At 40.4% G+C, this 11,089-nt stretch overlaps 1 protein-coding gene across 1 annotated transcript; it reads left to right on the top strand.

Annotated features, from left to right (window-relative positions):
- Positions 1-144: 144 nt before the first annotated feature.
- matk (megakaryocyte-associated tyrosine kinase) lies at positions 145-9,942 on the top strand. Its single transcript, XM_085774335.1, has 13 exons — positions 145-306; positions 521-568; positions 1,281-1,394; positions 1,544-1,659; positions 1,992-2,211; positions 4,422-4,515; positions 4,735-4,800; positions 4,882-4,981; positions 5,173-5,257; positions 5,577-5,650; positions 5,812-6,007; positions 6,378-6,464; positions 7,558-9,942. The coding sequence occupies exons 2-13, from the start codon at positions 560-562 to the stop codon at positions 7,783-7,785; spliced, it is 1,389 nt and encodes a 462-aa protein (XP_085630461.1). The 5' UTR covers positions 145-306; positions 521-559; the 3' UTR covers positions 7,786-9,942.
- The last annotated feature ends 1,147 nt before the right edge of the window (positions 9,943-11,089 follow it).

The following is an 11,089-nucleotide window of genomic DNA, read 5'->3' as shown; positions in this document are numbered from 1 at the left end:
TACATAAATGTTGAGGAAGTGGTTTGACAGACGGACTCCGAGCTCACGGCTGCCGCACGAGCTTCCACATCTGGGATATAAAAAATACACCATCGGGTTCTGCTGACTGGTTATAAGGAGGAAATATGACTGAAACTGAATGAGAGTAAAAAAAGAAAAAAATCTGAATGAGACTAAACTGATCTGCAGCTGCTGAGAGGCTGAAGTGGTCGTGTTGGTGTTTTCCTCCAGTTTACTGATCCAGCAGCAGCAGCAGCATCTGCCCTGGGAGGAGGAGGCTGTCGGCATCGGTCCACGGAGCCGCAGGTACTGAAAGATTCATGTGGACGAGAAACCAGACGGAACGAGCTGTCAGGACGTTTCTCTCGCTCTCTGCCTCTTACTTTTAATTTATGCGACAGGAGCAGCCACTCACTGTGAATACATTTTCGACTGTGGTGCTATTTTTCCTCGAGAGTGTAACAAACAAACATGATGGACAGTGTCTTGTGTTATTCAGAGACATGTCTCTCTTTGACAGGTGTCCCACACAGAATTATCCAAACCTCCTGCCCCATTCATGGCAAAGGTATGTAGCCCACTGCAGCTGTTTACTGCTAATACAGCAGAATCTACTGTATTAGATTAACCTATAATCAGTAGATCTCACTGAATATAGGCTAATGTGGCGGGCTGGAACAAGTCCACATGGTGTTGTGTTATGTTATATTATGTTATGTTATGTTTATTTTATTTGATATGGACATCACAGGTACATTGAGACTGTCCCAGAGGACATAGCTACCAGATGCTTTGCTTGTTTGTATATAGCATACAAGTTATTATGCAAACTGTTGGCTGTTTATGTTTATACAGTATATGGAATTCAAATAGCCTACACAGTATATGTATGTATATAGATTGACATGAATGCTTAATGGTGGACTTTTAGTGAAGTGTATCAAATCAAATGACTAATAATGATATCAGGCTGTTAAACTGTACAGTAATAGGAAGATTGTTAAATTGATGTTTTTGTAGTTTTCTAGTCAATGGAGGTGAATATGACAACCAAACTTTAACATCAAGAATACAGTTATCAATAAATTGTTTTTTTGTTGGATCTAAATTGAGGATTTTTTTGTAGGTGGGTTTTCTATCAAAACTCTTAAATAATCCTAAATGATATTTAAGGTAATAACAGACCGGTTATGCAAAACAAAATATCTTATTTCTCACTTAACATGTGTTGATCTTGTAGGGTTGATGTCTGTATCGTTACTGTCTCTCTGCCTCTGCAGATGAACTGGGCAGCAGGTACTCAGTGTGTAGCCAAGGGAGACCACAGGAAACCCAAACCTGGGGAACTCATGTACCACAAGGGAGACATCCTCACTATTGTTGACACGAACACGGTACTGTCACGTTATAATGAAGCTACGTTGTTTGTTTAATGAGCAGAAGGGAAGTGATGGTGCCTGCATGTACTGTAGGCTACACCACCAAACATCCACCTCTTTGTAAGTCACCCCGTAACACGAGACCTTCGATCACTCTTTTGCAGAGGAAGGGGTTTTACACTGCCAGACACAACACCACAGGTGAGGAGGGACTCATCAGCTCCACCAACGTTCGTGAAAGAGAAGCTCTGCGTGTCGACCCGAGCCTCAGCCTCATGCCGTACGTCTCCTCTTCCTTTGAATATTACTTCTCCCTCTGACCTCTGTGTCATTATTGACTCTTGTAAATGTAAATCCATCCTGTGACTACACTGTGTGGGCTGACGTACGTCTGAGGGTTAATCAGTGTGTGACTTCCTTTTTTGGTGTGGTAGCTGCAGCACGTATAGGTTTACTCTTTTTGTGAATTCAACTCTGCCTGTTGATGAACAGGATCTCTAAAATGCTTGTGACTCCTTTGATGTCCCAGTTGCATATGTATCAGCTTTATTTACAGAGACAAATGTTTTTTTTTTTTTATGTGCTTCACTGTGTGCTTTCTCTTCTCCTCAGTTGGTTTCACGGGAAGATCTCCGGTCCAGAGGCGGTGTGTAAGCTGCAGCCAGCGGAGGACGGCCTGTTCCTGGTGAGGGAGTCTATCCGCCATCCCGGTGATTATGTCTTGTGCATCAGTGTCTCCGGAGAGGTCATCCACTATCGAGTCATCTATCAGGACAACAAGCTGACCATCGACCACACGCAGTATTTCTACAACCTCATTGACATGATCGAGGTAAGAGAAGGGAGATTGAGTGTTCACAACATCTCTGAGGGTCTTTTATGTGAGGAAAATGAAATGGAAAACAGACGCATGGCCTGCAGACTAAGAGTATATTGTTCATTCAGATTCACCTGCGCTTTCTTCATTCACAATTCTGAGGATTTCAGGCATAGTGTCGTCTACATCTAAGATGTACTGTGCAAGGAAACAGAAAGAAACCTCCCCTTTACTTGAAAGTTAAGCTTGTGGCCTAAATCAAAATTTAGCCAGATATTGCCGCATGCATAAATAATCAGTTAATTAATTTAGCTCAGCCACATTTCCTGTTTCCTCCGTGCTGAGTGGTTTCTAATCTGAGAGTCAGTTTGGTTCGGTCTCCTTTCTCTGTATTTCACCTACTTAGTCCTCTCACAAAGTTTCATATTACATTCTGAAAGGACATGAACACCAACAACGACATTTGATTCGTTTTGTTTATTCAGTATCATGGTAGTTGACGGTTTGCACCTTGTCAGTGAGAAAACGCTTTCACACTTTAAGATCATTGACACTCTGCTGTGTTTAAGTCAGAAGTGTTTGTCAGCCTGAAAACCACAAGTATAAAAATATCATGTGTCAAACTGAGGCACTGGCAGGAAAAACCCATGATACCCAGCACTTTTACGGTTTATCTGTATTTAGCCTGTGTGTGTGTGTGTGTGTGTGTGTGTGTGTGTGTGTGTGTGTGTGTGTGTGTGTGTGTGTGTGTTAGGGCCCATTTGGAGGCAGACTCCACAGAGATAGCAGCTGGAGCTCTTCAACATCTTATCAGCGAGCGGCAGATGACTTCAGGCCTGAGTCAGAGGAGCTGACTTAGTCCTGTGAGGAAACACAAAGGAGGATAGTCCAGATTAACATTTGGACTGACTCATGTTGTACTTTAACTGCTCTGCCCCAGTGCCTGTGGACTGCTGACAGTAAACCAGACTCCAATGTGTCACTGTAGATGAGTTCATAATCTACTGGTCCCCGCTCATACTCTACTGTACAGTATGGTCATTTTCAGACAACTCGACAAACTTCAGGATTTAAAGCTGAGACTCTTACAACTCAAACTGAATCAGGATCCAGGTCTGACTGCTCGAGGTAGTTCCAGATACAACCCTACCCTATAGCTCGAGCATTCGTTCACACATATGATCTAACAAATGTGCCACATTCACTCTAAACATCATTTTTTGTATGTATAGACATTTATTGACACACTTTGACATTTAGGGTCTGCATCCGTTTAGTTTCGGTAGAAATAAGATCTTGAAGGATGATGTTTTCAATTGCTCTCTGTCTCCTTCACTGCCTACCTGAGCTACACAAGGTCTTTCTGGCCCAACCCAGACCAAGAGCTTTAGAGTCGATATTATCACTTGTCCAGATGTTCCTTAAAGTAGTTATCTCAGGTGAGCTGCTTGTTAACTACCTTTGATCAGCACAAGATGCCTGTCCTCCCCCTGGCGTCTGAGGTACTGGTACCTCAGCTGTCGCCAACACCCTGCTCTTTCAAAGCAGGGTGGTGTATCGAACTACACTCTGGATACACCACTTGTTCTCAGTCAGGAGGAGCTCAGCTCAGCTCTGGCAGCTCAGATTTAGTTCCCCATTGTTGGGTTTCTGCTTATTTTCCTGGTTTCCATCCCAAAGATTTCCCTCTTTTAACACTGTCACCTAATGTTTCCGTGGAACAGCTGTGAGCTTAGTATCTAAAACGATACATAATATGACATATTCAAGTGTTGAACCAATGTAATCAATACAGAATACTCTTATACATACAGTATAGCCTATCATTTATCAGCAGAGGCCTTTTACATCTAAAACAAATGTAATCGTTTCCTGAACTCTACAAAAACATTAGAGACATTACACTGACACTTGACTATGTCTCTACATATTTTGTGTGGTGAAGTATCTCCATGGCATCTTAAGGTGTATACATCAGTTTGTATTTTACTCACCACAGCACCGACCACAGGTTACAACTTCCTGAGTGCAGATAAAATGTTCTTTCAGAGCTCAAGGTCTCTGTGTCAAAGTTTCGGTGAGCTTTTTTACGTATTCTTTTGACCAGAAACCTCATGTACTTCATGTGGCCAAGCAATTTATAAACTGAAGATACCAGATGAAATTATGGTCTAATACCTGATTCATTTTTTGACTGATCTGATTCTGTGTTTCCATGTTTGCAGTTCTACTCAAAGGACAAAGGATCTATTGCTACAACTCTTCTGAAGCCCAAACAAAAACAAGGAGCCAAGTCAGCTGAGTTAGAGCTGTCTAAAAGTAAGTTTGGTGTTATGACCTAATAAAACATTAGATCTATACAGCTGTGACTTACTTTCCTAGGACTGAAAAACTTTATAACCAGATCAGGGATTCTTTGTAAAATAATTTCCATATATCACTGTTGGTCATGTTAGTGTATCAGATAACAATGACCATAAAAGCAAGTAAATGAAGGAGGCAGGTTCACAGTATTGTCCATGTCTCTCTTCTTTGCAGCTGGATGGCTGCTGGACATCACAAAGCTCACACTGGGAGAGAATATTGGAGAGGGGGAGTTTGGTGGTGAGCTTCCTTGTTTGTACCTTCATATATAGAACATATATGATAAACCGTGTGAATAATGTGTGTGATTCTCCTCTGCAGCTGTTTATGAAGGAGAGTACATGGGCCAGAGGGTGGCGGTAAAGACCATTAAATGTGACGTCACAGCGCAGGCCTTCCTGCAGGAGACCGCAGTTATGACGTGAGTCTTAGGTTTCATCACTTTCAATTTTGCAACCTCAATCAAATTTCTTTTTTAGTCTTCTGAGGAAGTTTTGCATGAATTTCAGCTTCAATGTGTCTGCAATGTGTCAGCAATAAATGAACACAGTGTTTCCTCTCCTGTTGTTACTCTGGGCTCATGTTAGTTGAATGGGTTTTCTCTCATTTCAGGAAACTCCAGCATAAAAACCTGGTGCGGCTGTTGGGCGTCATTCTTCACAAAGGACTTCACATTGTCACGGAGCTCATGAGTAAGGTACAGTGAACACATCATTAGTCAGAGGTTCTCAATGGAAATCTTCTCATCAGATAAAATGATTCAAAATAGCTTGCATTGTGAATTTATCATATTCTATGTACAAATTCATAAGAAAAATATATTACACAAATAAAAGCATAGTGAAATCCCATAGTTTTATTAAACTATTTGACCCATATCACTGTTATCCTGATTTTCAAATATACTGTTGCACCACAAACTTTGTGAAGCGTATTGTTACTTATAACACAAACTCCCACATCCTCTTAAAGGAGCCAATTAACTTTGTTTTGTCATGTTATTTTGTGTGTTGCAGGGAAACCTTGTTAACTTCCTCAGGACACGGGGACGTTCCGTCATAAACTCAGTGCAGCTGCTTCGCTTTGCACTGTGAGTTCATTTATTTTCATTCTGTGTATGTTCTCCACAGTAAAACATTATTATACTGTGTGCAAAATCCAGATGGGATTAGGGATGGTCTCTGTATTTTTGTACAGTGTGTTTGCTCAAAGTGAGAATTCCCTGTGTGTGCCGTCATGTTGATGTTGCAGCGATGTGTGCGAGGGGATGGAGTACCTGGAGTCTAAGAAGCTTGTTCACAGAGACTTGGCAGCTCGAAACATCCTGGTCTCTGACGACAGAGTGGCTAAGGTCAGCGACTTTGGTCTGACCAAGGTGGACTCCAAGGTGTCAGACAGTGTCAAACTGCCGGTGAAATGGACCGCCCCCGAAGCTCTGAGGAAAGAGGTCAGGTCAAATAACTGTTACATCACTTTTCATTTACCCTGGATTTGTTTTTTGTTTTTTGTTTTTTATATCCTGATTAACCATAATAACCATTTTTCAATTGTATTTCAACTACAGCTTAGACAACACATTTTAACAACTGATTCTCTTTGATGTTGGGAAGTTAACCATTACCAACAAAGAAACACTGGATTTTACACATTTTATGTTTTACTTAATTTAAAACTAGAAATGACACAACAAAAAATTGTCCTTGTTAACAGTATGCCTTGAAATCAGTCATAATCCAGGTTGGTGTGACCTGATACAGATTTTTTCCATCAAAAAAAGTGACTACATTTTAAATATTTTTTGTCCCTTGTCTTTGCAGAAATGTTCCACCAAGTCAGATGTCTGGAGTTATGGCGTTCTTCTCTGGGAGATCTTCTCATATGGTCGTCTGCCTTATCCTAAGATGGTACGTAACACCAGCAGGTGCCACTGTTCATGTACTGTATGTGTGTGTGGGTGTGTGTGTCTAATCCACAGTCTATGGTCTAATCGTAGTCAAATTATCACAAAACTTTTTGACTTCACCCTTTTTTGTATCTTTCACTGTTTGTATAAATTACAAAGGTTGACCCTGTATGGACTCTACAACATTTGACTTCTGACAAATGTTTGTCATCTCCCTGCCTTTCCACCCAGCCCAAACCCTGATAGGAAGGAGTATCAAGCTGTTACGTAACTCTGTTACTATGTCATGCAAGGATTCGCGGTCTATTACATAGTAGGTGTGTCAGTGGAAAAGCTACCAAGCCGTAGTGGTCAGCTGTGTCACTATCACGTCACTGGATCAACTGAGTGCGTCTGAGCAGGAAACCACTCGAGGTCACTCGGATCCCTGTACTGCATCAGTGAGGATAGAGGTTTAGCAGAGAGACGAGCCCATCAAAGTATCGCTATTGTTATGGTACATTGTGTAACATGTACAGTAAACGTTACACAAACGCGTAAAATAATCTCATTGTCCTCAGGAAGTCGACTAATCTTCTTCATGAATTGTTTATACTGGTAGGAAGGAAAGAGGCGATACTCTTTTCCAGTGTGGGCAGCAGGATCAGGATCAGGCAGCAATAATTGAAGGGGCAGTTAATGTGACGTGGTCTTGATCTCTTTCACACCTTCCATAAAGTGGTTTCCTTTTAAATGCCAGTGAGTATCTCCTAATTACATCCTGTTTAACATGAACAGGGGTTGGTTTATGTGGGTTATGGCTGTTAACCCTTAATTAAACTCTTCACCTGTCAATTTGTTATCTGCTGGCACACAGAGCCAAAATTACAAAGGCAGAGTATTGCTTTACTGAGCCACACAGTACAAATAAGAGTACTGTACGGTTTGTAAAAGTGTTTATTATTTTATTTTAACAGAACCAAGCCAATATGATTTGTTTTAAATGTTTCTTTCACTTACCACTATTCACAATCTCTCAATTTATACCTCAATTTGCAAACTGACAACTCCACACTTTCTGCTTCTCTCTTTCCCCATTGCTCCTCATCCTGTAGTCTCTGAAGGAGGTTCATGAGAAGGTGCAGGGGGGTTATCGAATGGAGGCTCCCGAGGACTGCCCCCCCGGTGTTTACTCCATAATGATGTCGTGCTGGGAACAGGAGCCGCGCAGAAGACCTGCCTTCCACAAACTGAGGGAGAAACTTGAACGGGAGATGGGTAAACACAGCCCGAACCCTGGGTCGGAGCGTCGGGATGGGATCAGGTCTGGATCTGGCTGTTGATCTTGGTTGTCTATCATAAACTGACAATGATGGAAAAAGAGCACGGCCTCTTTTGGACAGCTTCTCCACACATTGCTGGTATCCTGTGTGCATCACACAAGAGGAACCAGCGGAGTAGACATCCTCATACAGATAACACAACTGGATTCCTATCGGATGGGACAGGACAGTGATTCTTGTTGTACCGTTCATGGACAGGTTGTGCAGATGGAGCCATGAATAAGCAAACTTTGCTCTAGCAGGTCTGAGCAAAGCAAAAAAGCAACATTTTAATACTGGGCCTTTAATATCTCTACAACTCCTGGATGGACTGTTGTGAAACTGTACAGATATTCATGGTCCACAGAGGATAAATCCTGATCACTTGATTAGGATTTCTTAACTGTTCTTGTTCCACCAATTTAGTAACAAAAACTTCTGAAAGAATTGCCACGGCACTTTGAATATACATTCATGTTATCCCTCACAATTAGTTTTAATAGCTTTGGGAAACCGTTTTCTTTTGAATGTAGCACCATCATCTGGTCAAATTTCACTTTGCACAGTTGTTTGATATATCAGCAAGTTTGTGCAAAACATCCTCGGAAACCTCAGCTGTTATCAGTTGGCATGCTAACATTGTAAACTATGGTGACTATTAGTTAACATTAGACCCTCTTAAATCAGCCTATTGATATTATTCATCATAATATTGATATTAGCATGCTGATGTTAGTGTTGCGGTCAAAGCATCACTATGCCTTCTTATCTAGCTGTAGACTCTTTTTCTTCTTCTTGTGAGGCACAGTCAAACCTCTCACTGTAATGATAAATAATTGCACAGCCACTATTTGTGACACTATGCCTGTAGAATAGCTGTTTCCAAAACATGCTCTCGCACTTTCCTCACAGGCTAAATCTGGTCAAATTGTTGTCAACAAAACATATGAAAGCCTAAAGCTAACAATGACTTGATCTCTCTAACAAGGACTACTGCCTGATGCCTGATATAAAAGGAACTCCTTTGTGCCATATAGACTCCCATCATTATCCAAAATCATTGAAAGTATACCAGTGAGCCACATGTTCCCTCAAAATGATCTCTAGTACAACATCCTGCTGCTGTAACTAATGTGTATTAATCCCTGAATGAAAATAGTCCCCAACAAAAGCACTATTTAATCCTATTTGTACTGTTTGGTAAAAACACAAGTGCCAGATGTTTTAGGCAACTGTTTTTTTTTCTTTGTTAGAAAGGAAACAATATTTGTGGCCTCTTTTTTTAAGATTCATGTCTTCAGTAGGAAGAAATGTGTTTGAGAGTGAGAGACAAGTGGGAGAATACAGTACCACCAGTCTTATCTTTAGTGCCATAATATTACTTAAAATTCATTGATTTTGAATGTCCTGAATGTTCAATAATTCACATGGAGATTTCATACAGGTGATTTTTAATCATGTCAGAGAAAAACATTATTACAGAGAAAGAGAAAAACAAAATATATTGTCTGTGAGAAAGAGGGTGAAAAGAGAGAGATGAAGAAAAAGGAAAAATGTTTATCCTGGATTTAATCACAGATCAACAAAATCTGCCTGTATCCCAGCATTAATGCTCAGCAATATGCCGAGGACTCACGGCTTAATATGAAAAATATTTAAGTAAAGATTTTACTTATTGGTTTGAAAAAAAAGGTTGGCATTTTGCTTGTGTGCAGAGAAGATTGGGAGGATTTGACTGTTCATTTGTAGCAGATCCTCTGTAGGCCTTTGGTTAATTCTCCTATAAAATGGGTATTTTTTCACTTTTACAAAGGCCAGCAGTCCAAACTTTTTACAATGCTATCACCTCTTTGTCCTCCACACATCCATTGTCCACATACTTGGGGTGGACTTTGATTCAATTCATCCAAATTTGATCAAATTTGTTCAAATTGAATTCACTGCGCAAGACTAAATCAATGGGAAGTACAGTATTTATTACGACTTCCTCCTCCCGAATTTTGAGATTAGGAGCGACTTTGTTTTAGCTGCTGTCCCCTTCCTGCATCTCTTGGGATGTCTTGCTGTCAGTGCAGGTACAAAACGTTAAGTACTTTTTTGACTTGATATAAACAAATGTTTTTGATGCAGTTGCTAATTTTACATGCATAAATACTTATTCTATTTATTACTGGGCATGTATCACTTATTCAACATATGTACTGGTCAAAATCTTTTTAAAGTTTTTAATTTTTAAAAAGTCAGCACAAACGAAGCCTCTGTTTTGTTGGATTATTGTCACGTCACAAAACCAAATTAAAGTCAGAATTAAAGATGTCATTTGTTTTAAGTCGTCGTGAGCCTTTGTCTGTCCCAGGAGACAAACCTCAAATTGGGGCTTGATCCTTTATCTCTTGTCATACAGTGTGAGCAAGGGGCGGCCACTATTTGTTCAATCTGCTGTGTTTTCCTGAACCTTTCTAATGGGATGAGCAGTGATTTTCTGCACAAGGATTTATAAAGAAACCAAACGTTTAAAAAAAAAAAAGATATTAAAAGATTTGCTGTATTTGATGAGGATGAGTTATATGTTATTGAGTAGTAGAGGTTTGTCAGTGTGTGGCTTTGTGGCACTGATGTGGGGATCTACTGTAGGCAAAGGGTTTTATCCTGGCATCCATGTTAATGAGTGAGCTGAGTCGTTTTTCTCAGAGTCTAATGACTTTTCGAGGTGTGCTTCTCTACTAATACGTAGTGAAGAGCTAATCTGTTGAAGCACTGGAATGGATAAGCAGAGTGAGTTGTTGTTTTCAGCTGTGGACAGTCAGTGCAGTCCATAAGCGGCAGGACACTAAGATTGTTTTTCATTTTTTCACTCAACTCAGATGTTATGAGAAATGGAGAATCACTATGTGCTTACTTCTGCAAATCTAACAACAGTCCTACAGTTATTGAGAGAGCAGCTGTAATTGTACAAATTAGGATCCTATCAATATCCAGTTTGCAACATGACACTTCAGTTTGGCTAGATTGTGGTCACCTGAGGTCAAGGGCCAAGTCAAATGCCCCGCCTTCTGAGCCTTTAAGTACATAATATGTTCTTCCTAGAAAACTGTATCATCTCAGCAGCTGCTAATCCCAGGAGAGCTGCTTTCTCTGACAGATCCTGCACGAGCCAGGCTGCAAAATCTTAAAACAACAATATGAATCTAAATGGTCCAATATAAACTCCTCACTCTGCTGTTATGTGAAGAGACACATACTTTTTACCTCCTTTTATTTATTTATTTTTATTCTTTGTTACTTTAACCACTTTTAGTTTTTTTTTCCATTTTCAAACTTCACT

Source organism: Trachurus japonicus, chromosome 4 (genome assembly GCF_045865225.1).
Source record: "Trachurus japonicus isolate A0001 chromosome 4, Traja_1.0".
Taxonomy (NCBI): Eukaryota; Metazoa; Chordata; class Actinopteri; order Carangiformes; family Carangidae; genus Trachurus; species Trachurus japonicus.
The sequence above is the reverse complement of the archived record's forward strand: the minus strand, read 5'-3'. Positions and strand labels throughout refer to the sequence as shown.

Excerpts from the sequence above, each read along its gene's own strand:
- matk (XM_085774335.1), top strand. Across the intron at positions 2,212-4,421 it reads ACCTCATTGACATGATCGAG|TTCTACTCAAAGGACAAAGG; the intron begins GTAAGAGAAGGG and ends CCATGTTTGCAG. Across the intron at positions 4,516-4,734 it reads TGAGTTAGAGCTGTCTAAAA|CTGGATGGCTGCTGGACATC; the intron begins GTAAGTTTGGTG and ends TCTTCTTTGCAG.